This window comes from Microchirus variegatus (assembly GCF_963457635.1).
Source record: "Microchirus variegatus genome assembly, chromosome: 10".
Lineage (NCBI taxonomy): Eukaryota > Metazoa > Chordata > Actinopteri > Pleuronectiformes > Soleidae > Microchirus > Microchirus variegatus.
In genome coordinates, this window is record NC_139811.1 from 26,215,574 (window position 1) to 26,241,814 (window position 26,241).

Sequence of the window (26,241 nt, forward strand, 5' to 3'; positions counted from 1 at the left end):
TTGTGCTAAACAATTGTTTGAGAAATAAAAAAATAAAAAAAAAGGAACATTTTAAATCCATTAAAAGTGTTTACATAGAATGTTTAAATTCATTTATAATGTTTTTTGATTTGCGTTTGTGATTTGCACCTCAGGGCCACCGTAAAAATGGCAAAGAAAGTGCAGCCAAAGTTACTCTACAGACAATGACATCCACTCATTTGGGGGCGGCGCTTTAGTAAGAGGGCCGACTGGAGTGGGGGTGGGATATACCAGTCGCATTTTTTTGTGCAAGTGTAGCCTGTCATTACTAGTTTTTAACAGTTACACACTGGGACAAAAAGCAATGTGTATAAACTAAACTATAAAAATAAACTAAATATGTGAAAATATGTCCAATTTGTGCCACATATCTGTGTCTTACTAGATTTAACAAGGATTTCTCTGTTTCCCTATGTGAGAAAGTATGATAGCAATAAAGATTATTGTAATTTATACTAACAACCAGGTCATTATGCCTTGTTTTCATCAGCACACTATCATCTTCAGCTCTGGGAAGAGCATGGCATCAAAACAACTTAACCACCCACTGAGAAAAAAATGACATAATTGCTAGTCATGTGCAGGCAAAAGTGGAAGACATTTACCCCAAATGAGTAACATTTGCAAACCCACAACCCCGCAGAAAACTACATACAGGGATTTCTACACAAATCCACCACTGAGAGAGATGGAATCGTGATGTTCAATGGTGCCGATCTTTGTGAAGGAATGCAGAGGGATGACAACAATTTGCAGCTCTAATACAGATTTTATAGAGCTGTGGTGGTGGTGGGGCAGTCGGGGGCAGTGGGCTGGCAGCTGTTGCTGCTGCTGTGCAGGGGCCCTCAGGTCTCGGCCTACTCCTAATGGGCAGACCAGCTGTCGGAGTTCTGTCTGTAGGGGCGCGGGGCTTCAGGAGGCGGGGAGGGCATGAGAACTTCCACCCCCCTGTCCTGGGGGGCGGGTCCCTGCCTTGTCTGCCCTCCTCTGAAAGCGGGTGATTGATGGCGCAGGGTTGACACCGTGCTTCTCCAACAATTGACTCAGGAGGGACAGAGGATGAACAGAGAGCCCGGGACCCCTCCACGTCTTTCTCCTCGTGTTTTTCAGAGGCAAATGTGGGATCAGTCGTAGTTATAATTCAGTCATTTTTCTCAATATGTCTTTTATTTGACATTTTTAGTGCAGCATATGCCACTCCAAACACTTTTCAAGGCTGTCGCTGCAATAATTCCGCAGGAAGGTGATGAGTTATCCTCTCGCTTTATTGGTCAGATTACATGGATCCGAACACATTTTCGTCAAAAAGCTTCAATGACCTCCTGCCTTTCACTAAGATAAGCTGTCCTGTTGCAGAAAGACTCTCGTGCCCTCTTCTTTACACCTCATCAATTAATTCTGCCAGCACAGTGAAGATCCACGGTGCTTCCTGTTTGGACAGCACCCTACCTTTGAGTGTTTGTGTCAGTCATGAGTGGGTATCAGGCCAGAGTCTCGGCACCGCGGCCTGCTAACACAGACCTGACCTTTAGCTCTAAACCCCCAGGATCTTTCCTGGATCCCTTTCAGCAAGTCGCCAGCACCTCCGTTCTCCTTCAAGATTTACAGCCCCATGGAGGCTAAGAGGAGGTGGAAGTGGGTGGGTGGCTGATGGTGGTGGTGGTGATAGTGGTATTGTGGGGGGGACACTGTCCGGCAGCTGTTCATAGTGGTCTTAAGTAGCTATTTCACACGGAAACAGTGTCATAGCTCTCTCAATTCCTCCAGCTGGCCAGTCTCCAGCTCTGTCTGAATTGCATTCCTGCACAGAGATGCACTCGCTGCCCTCCATTCTCACTGCCCTGTGAATGCAGATCGTCCAGGACCCTCCACCGAGTCTCTAGGTTCACAAGTCTGTACATTTATTTCTGAAAGGGAAGGGAGGGGACATAGAATGCTCCCATCGTTATAAGTGACACAAGATACTTAGAAAGAAGGATATTGCACCTAAGATGTAAGGATTTGCTTACTTTAGTTTGAATAAACTTAATTTAGTTAGAAGTTGAGGTTATATGTTTCAACTTTTTTAATTTAACCCTGCCCATTAAATAATTGACTGAAAATTCAAATTCTTTGAAACTGGAGCCTTTATTGGTCCTTCTCAACAAAAATAAAAAAATTCAAATATCAATTTCCATATAGGAGTTTTAATTTGTATCATATTTGATACAGCGGGTCACAATGCTCAATTTTTTTTTTTCTTGAACAAAAAATACACAAACAAATCCAACAAAAATAATGCAGCAATGGAACTGACAGGGTGGAAGTGTGGAGGACATAACATTTCAGTTATTTTTACAATTTTTTTTGCGACACAACCTTTTTATTTTGAGTGATGGTAGGCTTGAAAACAGTTGCTCTGTATTTCTCACAGTACACATGGGCAAAGTGGCCTCTGCAGTGCGTGCATCTCTGTCGGGCTTTCCATAATTTTATACATCAGATTTTTCAGGGAAAAACATTTCGCACTGCTCATGTGGAGGGATCTAAAACTCATGTATCACATATGATACGTTTGCCCTTATAGGGTTAATTACTGTCATGCTACTTATTTATTTTCTTGTTCATTTATTAGTATTTTTAGTCTGTGGTTTGCTCGCTTCCTCATTTCTATTTCTTTGCCACATTGTTTTATATTTTTAGTTTACGTGTTTGGGTGTAAAACAAGCCTTGATTGATCGAATGATATTTGTGGCGTTAGGAGGAGACACAGGACAGATAAGAAGAGGTATAGGAGGGGGTAAATTTCAGTTTCACACAACGCCTCCACTCTGTCCTTGTCCTCTGCAGAAACAGGACTCACACAGAATTTAATCACCGTTTAGAGAGCCTGTGTGAAAATCAAACACTTTTTCCCACAATCCAAAGAAAGATCCATCATTCAGATGTGTTTACTTTAGGCAAAAGCTCCAGTCTGCAAGCCATGCCATGCGTGTGTGTGTGCGTGCGTGCGTGCGTGCGTGCGTGCGTGCGTGCGTGCGTGCGTGCGTGCGTGTGTGTGTCAAAGTGGGTGGAAGGAGAAGAAGAAACTGTTCCTAATGAAAGAGGATATAGGGAGTGTGAGGGAGTGTGTACACACAACTACTGCAGATTCATCTGTTTTATGTGTGAACTATGATAAATGAAGGGGTTTTATTTTAAGATATAGAGAAGTGGTTAATTAAACATGTATTTTTAAATGTTTTGACTTTCTTGATGATACATTGACAAATAGGTTAAAGAAACATCAACATCACAGGAGTGCAGTTCCACAGTAATTTCTCACAGGAATGTCACCAAATGCTTTCTTGGTACGTTCAAGTATTTTCCAACTGGAAACTCAGATTTGTGTTGCCTTGTAAATCGCTGCACTACCACACCAAAGCCCATTGAGAAAATCAGTGGTTTTACATTGAGGCAAACAGGAGTTGTTCATCCACTGCTGCCTCCGTCAGTTAAGTTCAAATGAGTCCTTTTGTAACTTAAGTGTTTGAAATCATTTGTTTGAATTTACAAAATGTTCCACAAACTTAATAAGGTTTGCAGATGTTAACCAGCAGCTCCTGTGTCTCTGTGAGCTAAAAGCACTGATTTTGTCTATGGACTTTGGTGCAGAGGAGTGTGGAATTTTAAAAAGTAACACAAACTTTTCCACTCATAAAAGGCTGTCATACTTAAGATATTAATAGACCATTTATTATTTGTCAGGGTTGTCCCTGCAATCACTTACAACACACTTATTTAATGTCAGTATCTGACATTGACACTTCAGTAAAGCTGAAGTATTCCCTTTAAAGTGCAGAAAGATATAATATGTAATGGATATTACATGTTCACAGACTTTCTTGAAACACTAACAGTTTGGAAACTTTGCATCAAAAAAAGAAGCTGAATAAACAAAGGTGGAGTATCTCGGGAAGAGCTGGACATTCCAGAACAAAGCAAAAACAAAGATAAGTTATTTTATCAAGTTAACTTATCACTAATTTGTGTGTGTGTGCTGCCTTTGTCACTCTCTGAGACGACATCACACAGGAGTGTGCCCATACTTTCTCTTCAATGCTCTGAGGCCCACTTCACTTGAAGTGCTTCCACAAAAAACCCTGAATGAAAATCCAAAAAGATGATATAGTTTTTTTGAAGCAGCCAAATCATCATTGCTGCTCTGTAATTGGTCCCAATGCCTGTCTGTCCACAGGGGGTCTCTGCCACTGATTGGCCGTGACCAGTTTTGTAGAGGGGCTTCTAATCCTCTCAACACTCTCTGTGGGTGCTCATGGGCTTTTCCCACATAAATCAGTCTGGCCTGGGTGGTAAAGTCATCACGTCCACTGTGTCCACACATACTGCCTGTTAGCACCCGTATCACATGGAGCGTGCTTGCTCTGAAAGGCCAGCGAACATGAAAGGAGGGAGCTGGCTGACCACACTGCACTGTAGATATACTGGCAGATCCAGTTACTGGACCTATAACAGAAACAACACAATGCAAGATGTGACAAGACTCAATCAAAATAAGGATGCGTGATGAATAACTTTAAACTGTGATCAAGTGTTTTTTTGTTGTTGTTTGTTTTTTTAAAGTTGACGACTTGCTGCTGCTGCTCACAGTATCTTTTAATCCTAACTTTTAATCCTAACCCTATCTACACCCAACAAAAATATAAACGCACAAAGAAAAACTTGTAGTTGTTATGTGACAAAACAGAGTAACTATCCAAAAATAACAGTACAAGCATTAGGTGCGCGCATTAGGATCAATTTTAAAACAAAAGTCCTGGAGTAATGGCAGGAAGAACACAATGGGGGTCGATGATCCAAGTTCACAAACTTCAATAACGTGTGTGTCCACCATTAGCCTCACGCAGAGCGGTACACCGGCGACGCATGGACATCACCAGGTTGTCGATCGTGGCCTGGACTGATCGTGGAATGATGCACATTCAGTTGTGTTGCCACAGCTGTAAAGGCCACATTATACTTCTCCGACTGCGTATGCGTTATCCGACTGCGTCACCACGGAGACGCCTCGAGCCTTTATACTTCTGCGTCGTGGAGACAGACACGCGCTGCAATTTCCCGCCCGATCAGTAGAGGTCGCTGCGCAAGGTTGTTGTGCTTCAGGCTACAGTGAGCAATGGCGTCCGAGAAAGAAAGAGAGAGAAAGACTGTTGTTGTTGAAACAGTTGCCGTTTCTCACTTTTCTGTGTGACGGAACGCAGTTTTAAGACAATTTGAGGCGAGAAATTGGCCATTTAGAGTCTAAACATGTGCTGTGTGTGTTAAGATATGACGTATTTATAGTTTGGCAGCGGCGTTATCGGCGGGGATGAGCTCCGCGTCTGTGGACGCTCGGTGCGCACTGTGAGCCGGCACAGAGCAGCTTCACTCGGCCTGTCCTGAGGACCAATCGCAGCTCTTGCCGTCTCCGTTGTCCCTTGACGGACACTTAAAAAATATTTTGTGCAGTCAGAGATAACGCAGAGGCTCTTCGACAGGCTCTGCGTCGACGCAGAGTCTCTGCGTAACCTACGCAGAGCACTTTACGCAGAAGTATAAATTGGACTTTACGCTTAACCCAGCACTCAGCATGCCAATGGCAGGCTCCCTCATGATTTGTGACATCTGTGGCATATTGACAAGCGACAAAAGTCCACATTTTGGTGTGCCCTTTTATTGACCAGTATATAAGGAGTGTCTGTGTACTGGTCACGCATATTTACCACCACTCTGCCATGCTCCATGACTCTCGTGATTTGAAATACTCAATCTGAGATTGTAGTCAATTCCTCCTTAGTACCATGGGGAGCCGAACCTTCAGCCTCTCTGCTCCAAAATTCTGGAACTCTCTCCCACATGACACCCACAACATCACCAATCTCCCTCAGTTCAAAACATCACTTAAAGATGAAGTAAGTAGTTTATAGTGCCATCTAGAGGAGAGGCTGAAATTTGCAACAAAGAACTGCTCCTCTGCTCACCCCCTCCCTTCCCTGAGCGCTACGGTATCCTCAGCCGGTCAAATGTCGTCCTCATCGTCTTTCTCCGTGTCAGCAGATGAGGTTCGTGAGGTGAGGGAGAGGGCGAGCTACCGCGGCCGTAGCAGACGAAGCAGAGAGAGTGGAGGCGGGACTTCTGCTACAAGTAAAGAGACGCTTGATTTGCTCTCTCGCATTTCTCCTTACAGGCTCCGGTAGAAACATGGCGTCGTGGCAATGCAACCGCGGCCCGCAACCATGTTATTTTACATGATTTTTTGAAACACTACGAAAATGAAACAAAGAATACTATACAGCGACTAGACAATGCAGGAGCACATCATATGTATAAAAAAGTGGATTTTGGGTTATATAAACCCATAAATACTACACAGTGTCCCTTTAAAACCCACTGTTTTGGGTTTTAGTTTGTAATTGTACTGTCTATTTTTATAACTGAATATATCTTTTTAAAGCCATACTTACCTTTCTTGCATGTCTCACAGCACTATGACCATCAAAATGTGAATATGAACACCTCCGCCTCACTCAAAGTCCCACCCACGATTCATTAGCAGCCTGGAAAAAGAGTTGTGAGGTTCTCCTCTCTGCTCTGACTGTAGGCTGGGACTGCGGAGGTTACTGTGCTTTGGGAGGTGATCCCGGCAACACACGTTGCTTGTTGAGCACAGTAACTGCAGGGTGATGCGTGCTTCCACGTGAGAGTCTCCAAACACCACAAAAAGTGGGCAGATTTAGTCACAAAGTCGCCACGTTGTTAACACTGCTCTGTCAGAGATGTCCGCGACTCGCAAGCTGTGACAGTAAATTATTTTATTCAGTCCGAATATTTTATTTGGTCATACTTTAATCATAATAATATGAGAATTAAATAACGATGTGTTTCAAAACCTGGTGGTTTATCTTACGTTTTAGAGTGCCATATGCTTATTAAGAGCAATTTAAGATTACAAAAGAAAAGTGTAAAAATGCAAGAAAGTGTCCGTCTTAACTGCACTGACTGTGTCTGTTTTAACTCTATAAGTGTGTGTCTGTTTTTAACCATGTGTAATTTTACTGTAAAGTGACCTTGAGTGACAGAAATACAGAAAATAAAATGTATAATTATTATTATAAGAAATTTGTGATTACTGTGATTAAGAACTTCAGACTGTGATTGAGAACTTGTTAAAGGCCCAGTGTGTCACATTTGGAACTTGCACAAAAGCCACTGGAGACAAAGTGGACATCAAAGTGTAGCCTGCTATGGCTATCGTTTCCACACGTACTGACCTGAACTTTAGAGAAATGTTATATATATATCATATTGACCTGTGTGACCCCTGCCGTACATAAACACACGTGTGAGTGCAAAGTAAGCCTGGTTTACGAATGATAGAGAAAACATGATTGTACCATTTTTAGCTCTCATAAGCTCTAAGATGTTGTTGATATTGTTTTTACCCACAACAACTATGTTACTAAACTGACAGCAGTTCAAAGTGGAGTTGCAGTCACTTCCCGACAGAGAGCAGAGCTATAAATCCCCAACTGTCACATCTTTGTTTGTGTCATTGGAGATTCCCCCTGAGTCCTGTGTGAGAATTTTGTCGCCAGGGCTTCTACTCTCACACTTTCGCTCTAATACAAACAAAACCTATTTGTCCTGTGTGTGTGTGTGTGTGTGTGTGTGTGTGTGTGTGTGTGTGTGTGTGTGTGTGTGTGTGTGTGTGTGTGTGTGTGTGTGTGTGTGTGTGTGTGTGTGTGTGTGTGTGTGTGTGTGTGTGTGTGTGCTGCGGGACAAAAAAAATGGTCCTAAAAAGAAACCAGAGGCTTTCCCACTGCTGTCTGGACATACATTGGATTGCGCTGGCTGCTATCTTTTATTTCAGGAACAATCACAGCCAGGTCGTATTTCCACCAGGAAATGTCAGTGCAGCTACTTCCCCTAATGACATCAGACAAAACGAAGACAAGCCGTAATTTTCTTATTGGCTCTTTATTTTCTGGAGTCAAGCGGCAGAGATTGTAATCCTCTTAGACAAAGCATTTAGCTCAAGGTACAAAATGGAAGTCTTTTGGTCCAATGAGCAGCTCTTTTCTCACATTCTGATCACACAGTGGGCTTGGGGGTTCCTTTAAGGCAAGGCAAGTTTATTTGTATAGCATATTTCAACAACAAGGTCATTCAAAGTGCTTTACATAAAACATTTAAAAGCATAGAAAATTATAAAATAACATTCAGATAAAACAAGAGCCATCTGAGTGCTGTGGTGATGTCTAAATCCTGACTGGAAGACATCAAAACAGCTGTTTTGGGTATAGGTCCGGGTTTTGCTTAGGTGTGGTGGTAAAATATACCGATACAGTCAAGAGCTTGGTATAAGACAGACCCACCTACAAAAGAACAATGGCTGGGAGTAGTAGAAGAAGTGTTTAACATGGAAAGACTCACACACATATTGAGGCTCCAGGAGGGGAAATTTGAGTCAAGGTGGGAAAAGTGGGTTGAGTATAGAGGAAAAGTTAACGACACGACAAATTAGGAAGGCCAAAATCCGGCCATGATGTTGCATGATAATGAAAGAAGGAAACTCACATGTCAACTTGTTGATACTTATAAGTTGTTATTATTGTTTTATTTTTTACTGCTTTTTTAAGTTTTTTTCTTTATATATAATATGTAACATAAATGTTCTTTAATTCAATATGGACATAAATGCTGTAATTTGTATGACACATGTTTACAACATTTTCAATAAAATTTAAGTGATAAAAAAAATACATATATACCGATACAGTCACCTGTGGGAAACAGCATGGACAGGAAAACCCAATTTTAGCTACTTCACAATAAAATCAATGCATGCTTGTCTAAAATATATCTTAAACGCATGTTTGCCACTTTATATTGCAGTTAGATGGTCTTTCTGGACTGGAAAATGTCGTTTGTTTTCTGCTGTAACCCATTAACTCCCCACACCAAAGTCCATAGAGAAAATCAGCAATCATACATTTAGGCACACAGTAGATGTTGAACCATTGTTTCCGCCATAAGTAAGTTGAAATTGTTTGTTTTGTAACTTGGGTATTTTCAATAATGTGTTAGGATTCACATTAGTGACTCGATTAGAGACTTCAATGAGACCAGCAATAAACCAGCAACCTAAAAACACAGATTTTCTCAATGGAGTTTGGTGCGAGAGTGTGAGTGTTTAGAAACAACAGACCACGTCTTCAGTGAGTGTGACCCTCCATGTCTTAGGCTTATTCCTGAAAAACATGAACTATAAATTAAAAGAATTAAAGATGAATTTTTAAATTGATAACAGCTTGTACTCTAATATATTCCTGTTTAAATACTGTCAGACATGAAAATGTCTTTAACATACATGCACCAAACACTATCTTTTTTTTAGAGGAATGAGGTACGTTAGGCATTTGGAGATTTCGAGTGCTTGGATAGCAACACTCTGTAAATACAACCGTCTGTCCCTGAGCACACTCATGAGAAATCTCTCCCTGGGACGTCCTCCAACTGGAAGCAAGTCAAAATACTGCCAGCACCTGCCAGAGTGAGCTGGGAGTGCCTCTACTCCCCAGAGGGTGAAAGACGTGTCTCATGGATGGATGAAAGCCCCCAAGAAATATCTGATTATTACACCCATTTGTAACATAGATACTCTTGATTACACCTTCCTCTCTGTCTCTAAGTTATAAAGAGGATTTTAATCACTTAAATTAACACCGATAAAGAAAACAGGAGTAGCCTAAACATGTCCCGGAGCACAAACAAACTAAATCTGCCCCGACTTTCATCACATACTGGGTGCCAAATCAAGCAGGTGTCTGTGAGGCCTTTAGAGGCTCTTTTCACTGACCCCTATAGATGACGTCACACACACTAACGAACTTCACTCCAGAGCGGCCTGCTGCATTCATGGTCCTGCTGCATTCATGGTCCTGCCCCTTCAGAGCCATGAAGACAGGGAGAGAGACGGCGCAGTGTGCTAGAGTATTTGTGCACAGCTCCCTCCCCTGCGGAGAGAAACTGTGTCATAATGCCCGACTCCTTTTATAATTCAAATGAAGGCTATTGTCTCTGTAAGCAGGCAGCTCCGCTCTGTGCCGCAGAACAACTGAGGCACTATACAGAAAACGAGTCCACTGCCACTGTCGTACAGGCCGAAGAGATGCAGGAACTGCAGCTCAGTGCATGGGATAATGGAAATGCTGTCTGTCACACACTTCACTCTCTTATCTGCAATTCATCCACTGTAAACACAAATAAACAACATTGTCTGTGATTTTGCCGCACATCTGCACAGATTTCTGATACCACAGTCATTGTATTAGTGTTAAAGCAAACATCTCTTTAAGAGTTGTACTCGTTACTCAGCACATTTACTTCAATACATTTCCCCCTAACTATCTTTGTTACTCGTTACTTCAGCATCACAGAAGAATGAGAGCAAATTCCCTTTGAACACCAACTTCTTCTGAAAATGAACGGACACTTTTACAATTTCAGCTCATAAGTTAACCTCTTGTCATGTTTGTCTCCATGTAACAAGACACGGTCGACATCACTACGAGAAGGAGCTAGTGTAAATTGAATTAGGTTTTTAATGTTGAATAAGCTAAAGTATTCTTTCTCTTGTGACTGGATATTATGCTTCTACTGCAAATAAGCCACAATAAAGTTCATTATTTTATTCGAATTCAAACTCATTTTTTTAATACATTCACTGTTTTCTTTTAAAGAAAACTTCTACCAAAGTCATTTTCTGGTTAGATATGTGTACTTTTACTCCCTTTCAGGTACTTTATAGAACACTGGTGTCTAGTGACAAGACAGTCTTTGTCATTTTCTTTGATGAGACACAGGAATTTTAATTTCCCAGGCATCACAGAGTCATTTGCTGTCTCTTGATTAATGTTATCTGCTCATTGTTCTGCATGGAATCCTTTGTCCTGCGTAGGCCTAGTCTACGTACATCAAGCAATGCAGGACATGAAACAGCAGGTGATGTCGTAACAAACAAGGGAAACGTTTGCCTAAATATCAACTTTGCTTCTTTCTTGCACCAAATTCAAGTACTTTTCAATGACCCATATTGTGGCGACAGCTATAAGTAAATCAATGAATGGGCATTGATTGGTGTACAAATACAACAGAGGGTTAGGGGACTTCAGCTGAGGAGGTGGGCTCTAACGCGACATGAGGACAGATTGCACAGGGATGTTGACACGCGTGTCATCGAACCACGTCTGGATACTTTTTTTTAATCGGATCTGAGCACAAACTCAAGGAAGGACTGATTAGAACATGGTCACCTTCACAGATGTCATTGATCATGTTTGTCCTTGTTTAATGTACGTATGTTTATGTGTATGTGTATGTGTATGTGTATGTGTATGTGTATGTGTATGTGTATGTGTATGTGTATGTTTATGTGTATGTGTATGTGTATGTGTATGTTTATGTGGACGGAGCCTTTTGTCTTCTTCTGTTGTCATCTGTAGACCCTTGCCTACAATTTATTTATTTATACAACATTTTTTGTATATATATACACAAATTAAAGTGATCAAACACTTAAACAAACATACATATGGGTCGTAGTTTTGATTCCTGCCATTAAATGTCGCCTAAATGTTACACAGTGCAGTGTTTTTCAACCAGTGTGCCGTGGCACACTAGTGTGCCGTGAGAGATCGTCAGGTGTGCCGTGGGAAATTATACAATTTCACCTAATTGGTCTAAAAACATTTTTTGAAAACAAATAATTAATTATCTGCAAATAATATGGATATAAATATTCAAGACACTTTGATAAGGATGACTAAATTGTTAATATAGGCTATAGAGCAGGGGTCACCAACGTGGTGCCCGCGGGCACCTGGTAGCCCACAGGCAGCCAATACGGTGCCCGCGGGCTCACTTCACTTCACCTCACTTGCATGTATCCGTATGATCGCTCAGTAAAATATCTTTGATATTGTTTATAAAAACTGGTAATCGTTAGGAGTAAGCACGGGAATGAATGTGTATGCAGTTGAATGCATAATATTAATAATTTAAATGGTAAACAAACAAAAAAATATTATATGGTAGCCCGCCATATTATTTTTACCCTTAAGGTAGCTCTCTGTCTCAAAAAGGTTGGTGACCCCTGCTATAGAGTATCATTTTTGTGCCTCGTGATTTTTCCAATGTTGAAAAACACTGACATAGTGGACATTTAACTAGTCTTATCATGACACAGCAAAGTGTCAATTTGTGCTGGAGACTTGGAAAGGTGTCTAACTGTTCTATTTCCCTGTCTGCATTGTTTTAAAAGTCTAAGAAGTGTGATGCATCAAACTGTGTGTGTGTGGGGGGGGGTGTGGTGGAGGAGAGGGGTGAGAAATCTCTGCGCTGGGACTGTCCACAGTGGAGGGGGGAGTCAGAGGAGGCGGGGTCATGAGAGACTGCTGGGACACTCGGAGAAAGAGAAAAAGTTATTCAGAAGTTTTCTGGAGGCTCAGCGAGAATCACAGGCAGCAGCAGCAGCAGCAGCAACCGTGGCCGAGCTGCGGAGGATTAAAAACGGGACTGGGACCTAAACAGCTGCGCTCCTCCGTCTCCCTTCATGACAAGTTCCCCATCGACTCTGGAGCCTTAAACGTTTTTTGTGAACTTAACAAAAGGATGTATTTCTACTGAAAGAGCGACTTGAAACGCTGGAAACTTTTCCACCGAAATGGAAGGGAATATTCCATGGATTATTCTGCCATTTTTACTTTTTATGCACATATGTGAAGGTGAGTTTTTTTGAACTTTAAAGTGTCGCAGCGCACAAGTTGCCTGTTGAGGGGACATGTCCGGACAGCCCGTGAATTGGGGACATCTTTGATTGTCCATCAGCGCTGACATCGTTATTGTGCCAAAAATTGATGTTCTTATTGATTTATTGTTTGCTTTGTTGTGTACTAGTATTATATGATGTAATTACAGTTTTCCCAAACAAATTAAACAAAAACATACGTCTCCCAAAGCCATTCATATCATTTAAAACTTCAAATAGTAACAGATTGCTAAGACGTTTACGCACAACATGTGCCAAACGTTTACGCACACAGACTTGAGTGTGAGTGTATTTAAATTCCATGCTTATTCATGGAGTAAAACGAAACCACAGCAGATTTTTGTGCAGTGTTTGGTTTTATGAGAAATACTCAGTGCTGCACATGTTTATCTGGAGGATAAACCCTAGGAGGATTTAACCCTAACACTTTTAAAGAAAAGTATTTATTGTGGACCTAAAAATTGTAGTTGGAGGAGGGTGAGGTGACAATTGTTTTTTCTTTAAGCAGTGGGTGATGATGAGCTGCAGTTTCCCGGTTTCTTCTGAACAAAGGCCCCTTTAAAGCAGCTGAACGCTGTGTCAGAAATGTTAACAGGCAGAAACAATCCCAGCATGCAGCTGCAAACATCCCAGCATCCCCATCAGGATAAAGACAAATGTTTAATTTACCCCCCCCCCCCCCCCCCCATGATGTTTTACAAAAAGTAAAGGTCTCTATGCTTTAAATGATCCAATAGGATGTTATTTATAGTTTCCCCGTAAACAATGTGCTCCTTAAATTGTTTACGTGGAAATATTTCCTCAAGTATGTGGTTCCCTAACTGATTTCTCCAATCTCCTCAGGGTTCCGATGCGTGGATAAATACAGACCTTGTGAAAATGCAGGGACGTGCATAGATTCGCCCCCTCGATGCATGTAAGTGGATACCAGGATGACACCAGTGTTTGACCAAGTGTCAGTTCTGTGTGTTTATTCTCTTTTCACCTATTGTTTGTGTTGAAAAAGTTTTGATAATCTGTTTGAAAAAAAAAAAAAATCTGCTGGCTGTTAATTTACTTCATTCACGCTGAAGTGGTGACAGACAGATATAAATTGATTAGATCTTCAGCGAGATTCAACATGTTTCCCTGCCACAGTCATCTCCTGCACCTGTTGGGGAGCTTTGTCAGATGAGTAAAGCTTTCCTTCCTTTGCGTCTTAGTTTTATTTTTTTTGCCGTATGAGTTAATTTCAATGGTTTAAGCAACTTTTTTTTTCTGTTGTCTTTATTTCCCGCTTGCTTTTGGGCATTTTGTAGCTCTCACATCTTTTGGCTCTGACGGCTTTTGTTTTCCAAATTTGTCTGGGGGTTTGTGTGGGAACCCATCACAATGGTCAAGTCAAATAGCCTACAGTGTCTTGCCTGAGGGGGTCATTTACCCTTTAGTTTAGGAAACAGCCCTCAGTGTTTCACATGAGGTGATACAGTCATTTCTGGAACAAAACAAAAAATCCCTGGGTGCCAGCTGCTTCCCTCCAAAACTGCCAATTTATTATTTTATTGGAGTGGGATTGCAGGTTTACCCTCCTGCTGGGGTCAAAGTTGAGCCTGTGCCGTGAATTCACTTCTCACAAGCAAATAATAAGACATGCAAAGGCATTTAAGCCAATGTGTAACTTGTTTCTTCAATCATTAGCTGGAGGAAAGAGGGACAAGTGGCAAGAAGTAAATGCATAAGTCCTGAGGGTTTATCAGCAAAAATGAACACAATAATATCACTGTTTGTCCAAGTGTTGACATTACTCTCCAGATTTAAGATGCCATCATATCACAGCACAGGGAGTGTTCTTATTCATTTCTTGGCAGAGGCTGGTTGTTCATTCATCACTGTCTTGGTTCAGTGCCAAGGGGAAAAAAAGCACTTAAAGTGCAAAGGGGAAAGTTTTCCTAATGGAAGGGGACAAATGTCGCACCACAAACCGTAGAGAGAGTCCCATAGAGCAGCAGAGCGGAGCGTGGCCACATTAGAAGGGTCTGAGCAGTCTCGGCACTGAGGTTAACGGTGGAGGCAGCCCCACCTCTTCCACTGGGATCTGAACAGGAGATCCATAGCAGCAGAAAAGATCCTTTCTTTCACCAGATACCTGTCTGTAACCCGGCACCATCAGAACAGGGCGTACAGAGCGAGAGAATAAAGGCGGCAGCGAAATGAGGCCAGAGTGGAAGAGAAAGACAGAAATAAATGCAGCTATAGATGCATGCTTTGGCATTTGGATGGAATTTACAGAAGGAGTAGGAAATTATTTTTTTTTTAAAGTTCCGAAAACACACAACACACATTGCGCTGTGTCACAGACCTTCTTCAGCTTCTGCTTCTTATTTTTTTAGAAATAAGAATCAGAGAATCAGAAAGCAGATTCTCAAGTGACAGTAATGCTATGATGAGCGGCGCCATTGTTACTGTCCCAGATAATGAAGTATCTTCTGGCTTGTTGGCAAACACATCTAAAGAGAATCCAGACAATGTGAGAAATCTCAGTTTTCTCTCACTCGTCTTCATCACCAGTGAATCTGTGGTCAGTGCTCACTTCATCACTTCCTCCTCCGAGGCGCTCGGTTAAAGTTACAGAGCAGAGTTTCTAACAGAGGATTATAGTAGTAATCCTCTGGAAACTGTTCAACTTTCTGATAAGCATTTCATCTTTCTCAGTGACCCGGTAAAACCTGGTTAATGCGTTTTAATCTGAAAGGGTTGAGTAATCTGGCCTGTAGGTCCCAGTGCTGGTAGTAGACGTTGCTTGTCAGCTTTTGAGTCCTTTCTTTATCTTTGCAAGTGAACGGGTTAGAGGTTGCATTCACTCATCAGATTGAACGATCTGATGCTCCGGGAAGACAATCAACTGATTAGTTTCTTAATTTATGACTTCACAGTTCTGCGTTTTTGGCAAAAAAAAAAGACATTTTGAACATTTTATAGCCCAAGCAATAATTGGCTAATTGGAGAAAATACTCTACACATCAGTCGATAATGAAAACTCTCATTAGGGTTTCTGCAGAGATAATTGCATCTTTATAATCATCAACACCAATCGGCAATGATGTAACAGACTGTAGCAAGAACACATTTGTGTGCATTAGTGTTAGCCGACATGCCGGTTGTGTTGAAGTGCAACGTCCGGGTGAGATTTTGATGTTCTGTGAATCTTCAGCAATTCTTCAGTAACACCAGCTTTAAAAACCAGGGCTTTACACTTAATGCCAATGTTAAGTCGGTGGAAATACTAGTTTTTTGTCATGTGAGATCTTCAAAGTATTCTTTCGCTGGTCTCTCCTGAAGAGTTTTGAACTTGACAGTGAAGGACTAATAGTGTCACAAAGAGTGCGGCCTTGTAGGTGAAGCAGTCTGGAAGTCCTGGTGACGTGTCATTGCGGCGCCTCTGCTCTGCAGAAAGTGCAGTGTGTGGAGAGAGGGAGCGAGGATGATGGCGGCTGGGCCAGAGGAGAGATAATTAGGCAGATTGAGAGGGTGTCATTCAGAGAGGATCCAGCTGGAGGGGTCTGACTTCATGGGGGTAGGGAATGGGTAGAAGGGAGGAAGCAGGGGGGTGGTTGAGGGTGGAGGGGGGCTCTCTGTAGAGGACAGCTGGTGGATGTTGTGATGGTAATCCAGTGAAGTCAGTACTTGACAAAGGGGAAGCAGAGGGCCAGGTGCTGCCATTGAGCAGTCAGCTGCCACCATACTGTGAGAGACAAGCTTGTGGAGGAATGAAGCTGGTCACTCGCAGCGCCTCTAACACATGTTGCTTCTCTCACAGAGGGGTGGTGAACACGTTTAAACGCACTCAACGGGCTGTACCAGCTCTGGCGGCTCATCCTCGGTTTGGCAGATTAAGAGCACATCCTTTCCTCTCGCATCCTCTCAACTAAAAAGAGATAAATGTGAGGCTTCTCTATTTTGTGAGGCCTGTGGATGAAGCCACTACTACCATTTACAAGTGTGTTACCCTTTGCCTTGATCAGCAGATTTAGTTACTACTCTGCCATGACTCTGTCTCTTAGAGCATTATTAAAGGAGAACATGTTTTCCTTTGATTGGAAGCAGACTGTTCAGTCAAGTGTTTCACCCCAACCATTTTATAGCTATGAGCTGCTCAGTGTTGATACAATACAAATGCTCTGTATCTGTATCAATCTGATACTGGCCAAACTCACTGGATTGGGTATCAGAATAAAGAGATATCTGATACGATTTGTAAACCCCAAATATAAACTCAAGTCAGTTATTATCGTAGGCAACATGCTGTAATTAGAAGTAAAGCAAATTCATCAACACAAAGGTCTTACACTCAAGCCAAATTGTTGTGCTGTATTAGATTGATACTGGTATCAGTAGTAATTCAAGGTGGTGACATCAGTACTGGTATACAACACTTAAGAAAGTTATATTGAGCCATCCATATTCTTGTAATTCTACCAAACTTAGCGTAGATTCCAACCTTTCCAAACGAGATGTGCAGCATCAATGTGTCTGTTTGTTTTCTGGCTGTAAAATGCTTTTCTGAGAAACACAGCTCTCACTTAAAAAGTGGAAATACACACACACACATGTCGGAGCACTAAAACCCACATTACATTGTTAGCTTAGTGCACAGAACCTCAGGGCTGGTGTTTTCTTTGGCATCTTTATGGTGGATTAGAGAGGAATGCTCGGTAAGATTCCTCCTGTCCCTCTGGTGCTTTCAGGTTATTGTCTGTACCTCTCATCCATTCACCCCAGTAGCCCCTTCAGGAATGCCTCGTAACAATACTGTCAGCCTGCTCTTATTGGGGAAATGGCATGTTTAGAATGACTTGTTTGATTTGCAATTAGGTACTCATTTTTGGGGGGGTAGGCACCACATCAGGCATTATCCCTCATGCAAGAACTGACAGATGGAGCCATTGTCCTGACATTATTGAGGCAAAAGTAGACGAGGAAGAAGAAGTTTCAAGTGACTCCATTGGAGGAACGGTGGTCATATCATGTCAATGTTGAGATGACCCAGAGGTTTTAGCATCATTAGAAGGAAGATTTGGATTTGTTGTGCCTTCTTCTTTCTCCCTGGGTCATGACTGGGAGCTGTGGTTCCCAGGCTCCATCACAGGAAATGTGCCTTGTGACCTTGCTGCTACGCACATCTTGTCTTATCAAAAGCTTATGCAGCTTTCTCTATGAACCCGGGGTCTCCGGGCTCCTCAATTTTCTCATGTATTGCTTCATCCAGCTTCTCACTACATGGTCACAGTGTGCTGAAATTGCTTCATTCTTTATTAACATATACCCAAGTGTGCGGAAATGAAACTGGGACATCAGGAAACTCACTGTGTGTGACAAGTTTATGTCGGCAGAGGAACCTCCCGATGGGATTTGTGCATTATTATTCTTTCTGGAGTCAAATTTATGTCTGAACCAGTTTCTTTTGTCGGGATAATTTGGCCTTTGAAGTCTTATCCCCTGGCTGTTCATCCAGGAGATGGTGATTTATAAGATTGTGAAGCCCAACTGGAATAACTGAGGTCTGTCAGCAAAATTTCCCCAAGTCTCTCCCTCCCCTTTTAGAAGAGGAAGGGATGGGTCGATGATTAAATGATTCAGGAAACAGCTTTTACTTTTCCACTGAGCACACTTTCCACAGACATTATGATTTTAACCAGGCATACTTTTTTCTGTTTACCACATGAAAATAAAACAGAAATGCCACATGTTTGATTTGTCTTAAAAGTTGTATAGATAGGACCAGCCCACGCCTTTGTTTAACATCTCTAGTGCTTCCTTGACTGACAGGAGTTCAGATAATGAACATTCTCTGGTTATTTTCCTGGTGTTCTCTTCAGGCTTATCATGCAGAACCTTTGCCAATGCCCCATAAAGAAATCCCATTCTTTCTTAGCCTGTGAGCTTGTGAGAGTCTGCACTACTCTCAGTCAGTGGGCAGACTGTTTCTGTCAACATTATTAAACTGAAGTGTGCTTTATCATACTTTGCTGTAGTTGGATTAAACCTCATTCTGCAGCAAATGTTTGCTGTGACATGAATAGCGATAGCGGGCCATTAGAGATATTTCTGTCACATTGAAGGCGACTTGAGGAAAAACAGTGGGCATGGGGAATTCTATCCAATCTTTCATGCTTTGTTTGGGATGGGGTCTTTGAAAAAAATCAAAGTTTTGAAGAAATCTGGTTTAGTTTAGATGGCTGGGTGGGGTTTTATGTGGTTGAGTTCAGTGGAGAATGGATAGACCTCTACCCTGAGACTCATGCAATGTGGTTATGGGCAAATGCGTTACTGTTTGAAAAATGCCAGGGAGTATTCATCCAAAAAACAAATGTACTCAGATAGTTAATGAACTACAAGAGTTTGGAACAACAATGGCAATGCTTTTGTCCAGCTTTTTTTTGTTAAATCGGAACACTTGGCAGCATGTTTTCTTCTCTTCCGACTGGTGCAGTGCCCACTGCCAAGGAAATGCTCCACATTTCCATTGCTAATTTATACCCTTAAACCTGAGCATTGAGGGACTATCAGAGGTGAGAAGGATGCACTGACACCCCTCCTCTGCCTTTCAGTCTCAGATTCATGACCACTTTCTCTCGAGAGAAAGTTAAATGTCCTTGCATTCACATGTTTAATATTCATGCTCCGGGGGTGCTCTAGAAACCTCCCCACTGGAGATTTCAATACCTCCATTGTGCACCTTAAGCACAATTGTTGAAACAAACTTTTGCACTTTTCAACTGAGAAACACACACATCGTCACAGACATGATCATACTTAATTATCAGACTAAATTGGCCGTGCTCTTTGCCTGGTGCTACCTGCATATGCAGGGGATCAGGCCTTGAAAGTGTTCCATCTGTCCTCATGAAACCCTCTCTCTCATCAGCCCCTTTTCTCCCACTCTTGCTGTCCCTCACCATGGGTTACTGTTGCCAGGCTACAGCCCAGGCCTGTTGGTCCGTGTAAGAGCAGGACTGAAAGACTAGCTGTTTGGGTCACTGCCCCCCCTCCCTCCCCCCTCCCAACACTTTCATACAAAGGAGTTCTGACTACTTTAGCTCTTTTATTCGGGCCACACAAAAAAAACACTCCCCCAACCCCCAATCATGCTCTTTGCTGAGAAAGGGGAGAGCCAAGCCGAGGAGAGGAGAGCTGAGGAGGCTGGTGGTGGAGGAGGGAGTGAGGGTGTTGGGAGTATGGCGTCAGTATGGACTCTCATATAAAGCAGATTCCTGCTTATTTGCTTGTATACCATATTTCCACCAAAAAAACTGTTTATAACAACTTAAGCTCTGAGTGATTATTGGTAGGAACATTCATGTTTGGACAGTGATGCCAAAGTGATGCGTGTTAAGGTGTTAAGACACCCATTCATTTTCAGGGCATAAGCAGAGCCGTTAGCCATGGGTGTCTTTGTCAAATCGTACTTTTTACAACTTCAATATTTGTTATTTCATCGATAATTTAAATGACACTGGGTTGGTCATCCAGTAGCAATGGATATCACCAGGATTAAAAATCCCAGGTATAGTTGCTACTTGTGGTGTAAAGAGGCTTAATTGTGGAGGAGAAGGTTGATAAAAGAGCAAATACTTATTTACCTTTCAAGCAACTTTGATTAATCTTGTAAAACATTTTCTAAAACAAGAGTTGTGGAATAGATGGCGGCTCTTGTTGATCCTCCTCTCTTGTTTGTCTCAGGAAATGACCTCTGAGATCAGAAGACTCCTTTATAACTTTGTGCTTTGTGGAGCATGACTGTGTGTATGAACCATGTCAAAGATTACAGCCTCTTTGTTCACAGGTGAGTCACCCCTCTGACCTCAGGCAGAGTAGTGGCTATTGTTCGGGAGAGGATGAGCTCAGGTTACTGCTCTTCTTCGGTGAGTCGGTGACCCAGAAAGCAGGAAATCTAGTGTTCTGTTACACCAGTGCAGGTTTACAGACCCCACATCCATAAATCAAACAGGTTTCTGGTGAGAAGATCCTCAGCACACTGCTGGAATGTGATTTTTTAACATGATAAAGTACAGCAGGAGGAAGAGCCATGTCATAAAAACTTAAATGAAGATGATATTTTGATCTGGTCTTCCTCAGGTCATGTTATTTCAGGCAGACGTTGCCCTTGAGACTTGAGATCTACGCTGGATTATATTATTGTCCTCAATTACATTTTTGTGATGTGGAGTACGTGTGCAGGCTCCTCTTGCTTTTGCACCTTGAAAAAAAAGAGGTGAAGTGTGTATAATACGTATTTTGAATGATTAAAAATGTGTATTTAAAAGTTTATTAAGTCTTTTATGTTTAATTTCCTGAGTTGATCCTCTGCTTTATGACTTCACAGTATCCTCCTCCCTCAGACGCTGAGGCTGGTTGTAAGTTATTTCCTTTGTGTGCGTGTGCGTGTGCACTGATTGTTGCATGTGTTTGCTTTGTTGCAGTGCTGCCTTTTTTGCGTAACAGCCTTTAAAAGGAGCTGCTAATGCATGTGTTTGTGAAGAATGACCACATCTCTTGAGTGGTGTGAAATGGCCCTTGTGTGAGAGCGTTATCTGTTGCCAGTCGCTGCTGTATCGGTCCCACGGGTTAAAAACTACTGCCCAGTTGTTTCAGCTTCGTTTCTGGCAAGAGTGAGGTAAATACCCGACACCCAGAGGTGCAGTGACTGACAGATATGGACAGATGTGTGGTGCCGGCTGGGGCGGCAGCTGGCAGAAACCCTTGTGTGTGTTGATCCGCTGCTGCACCCTCCTCCTCCTCCTCCTCATCTGCTGCACTCTCTTCCTTAAAGGTCAGAAGTCAACACTCACTGAATATGACTCAGGGGCCCGTTGCACAACAGCAGCAGTCTGCACCTGCTTTGTACATCCGCCACATCTAAGACCAGGGCCGTGGCAATGGCACAGCTCCTGCCCTGCCGTTCCCAAGAGAGAGCAGAATCTACAAGGTTGTAAAGAGCCTGATAAGGAGAGTCTCATGTGCACCGGCACAAACTTGAGCGTCTCCCAGTCTCTGCTCGCTGATAGTGCTCTTGATTTGTGTGTTATGGGAGTAACATATTGGCAGTGAGTCAGGTCTAGACAAAAGAATGTGTGTTCTGGCTTCCCGGTTCACTGTGAATTTGTAAGGGTGGAAAAATGATTATGAACTACTCTTGTCCATCATACACGCCCACCCATGCACACACACAAATATTTACATGATACTCATAGTTGAGCTCACATTTATTCCAAATACCTATATTCTCTTGTGGGGCATCAGTGTGCACATGGACGCATGATACTCCCAGGAATTAGTTCTTAGGTATTCTTGGTCAGAGGAAATTCACAATGGGCTTCAGAAAACAACAGCCCCACTGTAGAAAAATGGCAGCTCCCTCCATAGCTTTCATCCTCAGTCAACTGCCCACAGTACAGAGCGGCTCCAGAGGTATTTTGCTGTCACTCTATGTTGTATTTTGTCTTCCTCGGTCCTTTCAAAGTCTCCCTTTGTGCCACGTTTGTGTTTCATTTTTTTAGTGATACCCTAGACATTCCAGACATAGTTAATTTGCCTCTAAATAAACCCAGCCAAGCCATGACAAATAGCCATGGAGACCAAAGGTAGGTGGTTGAGGGTTTTTGGAAGGGGGGGGGGGTGATTGGGTGTTGGGGCTTGCTTGTCCGTCTGTGGGGTTGTCCAGGCAACGAGGGATTGTGCATTTCGGAGCGAGCGCTGTGTTTTCAGAACACGGGACGAGGGATTACAGGAAATATGACATGACATTCCTGCTGGACCAGACCAGACCCCCCCCCCCTTCCCCCCAGTGCAGCAGCCCCACCCTACTCCCGTGACATTATCATCACAATCAGACGGGGACCTCTGACATTTGACCTCTCAGCGTGTGAGAGAGGGGGTTGTTGGGGAGGGGGGGGGGGGTACAAGCTGGTGTTCAGGGGGGTTTTAGAGGATGGACGAGTCACTGTAGTAACTGCAAACTCTCCCAACATGCCAGCATCCAAAACCAAGCCAAAGCCTCAGCACTTTAGTGCTGCCATGGGAAAATCTTCTTTCCCCATGTTGTTATGTTTGATTAATTTTTTTATCTACCGACAAACTGCCACTTTGGAGAGAACATTTTATTTCTTTGCACTGTTTCTGTCTATATGTGCACATTCTTGTGGATATGCCTTGTGTGCCCAGCTCCTTCATGCTTAGCCTTGTGGCTCCTTACTGTCTTTGTAAAGCTGGGGGGGGGACAAAAGCCAAACAAAACAGGGTAGAGTCTCCAGTTTTTCAGAACCGGAGCAGACTAGTATTCAGAAAGAACACAGGACTATTTCTGTGAAAAGCTTGATCTGGATCACTTCAGCCGACCTGAAGCGGCCTTGGGACGAGAACCAGGAAAGTGTCGTAGCCTTTGTTTTAGTATTTTCTGTTGTTGGTCGGGCATATCAAAAAAGTACAGATGAACTGACACCAGTGTAGTGGTAATGGTCCTGTAAAAGAGAACACATGCCCCGGGGTTCCTCTTTAAAAAAAGAGAGAGAAGACGGAGTCCGGGGCGGGTCCAAATCCAGCCGTCACTGCCCTGTCATCAGCATCAAACAGCCGGTTTAAAGAAAGGGCCCGTCCCCAGCCAGAGGCTCCACTGTGAGTGTAGGGTTACCAGCTCATTCTGACCTCCATTGCAAGTATAAACTCCCACGAGACCTCGGAAGAGAGTGATAGGAAGTCCTGTTTATATATTTATCTATACTTCTCAGTGGGGCAGGTTTAGGTCAGGTTTGCCTAAATGTAGCAAAAGCAGCATGTTGGTAAGGCAACTGCAGAAACTCCACTTCTCCACCTGTGTACACAGGACGCTTTCAGGGACATTACTGAGTGTAAATCAACCTGTTTAAGGCTAATTGACAACCAGTGTTATGATATGGAAGAAAATTTACTTAAAGTGTTAAACTAGACATTGAATCTAGTTATACTTCAAGAGAAACAAAGCAAGGTTTAGCATCTGGGTCACACATGCAGGAAGCGGGACACATGCTAGCTGTGAATTATCCGTTTGTTGTCACATGGACTCATTCAGACATTATCCCAAGAAACTACTGTAGCCACTGGAAAAATGACTGCCAGATGCCTTGTCACTGAGCAAACACTTATCATAAGTGATACCTGTCAGTACATATATATATATGTTGTGTATAAATGTACACTGTATCTTTAAGTATTTCACTGACTGTAGCTTTAATGTGATGTCCTATAGCAGTTGTCTATTTATGGGGGGTTGCCAAATATATTTGCAGGCTTTTACTTAAGGTTTATGTTTTTTTGTGGAGTTGTGATTGATTTGTCAAGCTTATCGCTTAGTAATGGCTGGTTTACTAATTCAAAATAATATAAGAAACTGAAATGGCAGTCTGAAGCATTATATTTGCACACATTTGATCATTTCACAATTTACAGTATATTGTGAAATTGGTTGGATCAAGTTTAACCCCCATATAAACCTTTTTGCCATGTTTTGTCTATATAGAGACGCTGTCTCTAGTTCAGTCTATGCACACACTCTGTATAGTCCTCATTTTTCTCATGTCCACGTTTGTTGGCAATTGTTATGTTTCCAGACTGCTGTTTCTGGGTGTGTTCTTATAAGAACAGAAACAAGAGCTGAGGTGCGGAAAATCAGTAATACCCATGGAATGTAAGTCCTAGACATGGTGAAAACCGAGGGCTTCCAGCTGGAAAATGTTAAAATACGACACAGAAAGATGGCCTCCCTCCATTCTTCTGTTTGTTTGTGAGAGTATTGTATGTGTGTCTCATGCATTGCATGGTTAGGGCTTATTTGGAAACCTTTGTTTAAACAAATTCATCCCAGGGCCCAGAGGCATCACTCATGCCAAGGCATGAGTCAGGTCACTGTTCTTGCCATGGTGACATTGGGCCTTGATTGCCAAACCTAGAAAATAATGGGAACTGGGTCACATTGTGTCATGGCTCTCTGTTTTAATACTTGTGTTTGTCATTTTGTGATCCATGGACTCAATAATTAAATGTGTGCATTTGTCCAGATGTCGACCAGGCTTCATTGGTCCCCTCTGTCAGCACCTGGATCCTTGTCATCGATCACCATGTCTGAATGGAGCCGCCTGCAAGAGCCAGGTGGTCAATGGCCTCCCACTATTCACCTGTGTGTGCCAGAGAGGGTTCAGAGGTACAGTGCGCCCATCAGAATTTGTTTTAATCATAAAGATCTGATCATGGAAGTTAATTATGAGAACTAAACATGACTCACTATTCAATCTCCAGGCCAAGACTGTGGTAACATCGATGCCTGTGCCACAAGCCCATGTGCCAATGGGGCCCGTTGTGCCAACTGGAATAACCACTACAACTGTTCCTGCCCACCTGGCTTCCAGGGAAAGAACTGCCGCAACGACATTGATGAGTGCCGCAAGCCAGGCGTGTGCCTCCATGGCGGCATCTGCCTCAACACCCTAGGGTCCTTCCGCTGTCAGTGCCAACCGGGATACAGCGGGCGCACTTGTGAGGTGTCCACTCTGCCCTGCGCACCATCCCAGTGCCTTAACGGCGGAACCTGTCGACAGACCAGCGACCATTCCTATGAGTGTGCTTGCTTACCAGGTAGAATATGACAAAAACACGCCCACACACAAAATAAAAGCCAGAGGGCCGTGAGCCCACTGTTTTCCCAGGCCCTCTACTCACTGTTAAAGGATTTTCTCAGCCTGATGACGTAGCTGTTAGTACAATTTATGCTTCTGCCCCACGTCAGTTTCCTGTCTGCTATTAATAGCCACTGATGGGAGTTTGTGATGGTGGGAGAGTTGAAGAGGCAGCCTGCCCACACTCCTCTCTACTTCATAACAGACGGAATTTACTTTATGGGCCTTCTGGTTTCCCACTGGGGAACTGGCAGGAAGTGTCTCTTGACAGAGAGGAAGTCATTGAAACTGAGAGATTATAAAACAAGCAAACACTGTGGGGAGTGTAGAGGTCCGAGGCTGGTGGGAGGCGCGGCTAGTGTGGTCATTGTATGGGAACCGTCATGTGAAGATGTAAACAATCAGACACCCTCTGAACCTTTTACTGCCCTAACATTCACGTTGTGTGGGAAACATCACTCAAGGTTATGAGTAGCGGTGTTTCACGTCTGGAGCACTGATTTTTAAACTCCTCTCTGTTTCAGGGTTTGAGGGACACAACTGTGAGAAAAATGTGGACGACTGTCCAGGTCACAAATGTATGAATGGAGGAATTTGTGTGGATGGAGTCAATACTTACAATTGCCAGTGTCCACCAGAATGGACAGGTACAGATCACTTTTTTTTTATCATATATTGCATTTAATATGT

General features: G+C 42.8%; 1 protein-coding gene across 1 annotated transcript in view; it reads left to right on the top strand.

Moving 5' to 3' along the window:
* Positions 1–12,763: 12,763 nt before the first annotated feature.
* The window catches only part of notch3 (notch receptor 3), a gene marked incomplete at its 5' end in the record, with an annotated part of 31,333 nt that continues 17,855 nt past the window's right edge, over positions 12,764–26,241 (top strand). The window contains 5 exons of the mRNA XM_083897011.1: positions 12,764–12,824; positions 13,712–13,784; positions 24,937–25,079; positions 25,175–25,510; positions 26,076–26,198. Of these exons, the coding sequence (XP_083753137.1) occupies positions 12,764–12,824; positions 13,712–13,784; positions 24,937–25,079; positions 25,175–25,510; positions 26,076–26,198 (736 nt within the window). The remainder of the gene's footprint in view (positions 12,825–13,711; positions 13,785–24,936; positions 25,080–25,174; positions 25,511–26,075; positions 26,199–26,241) is intronic.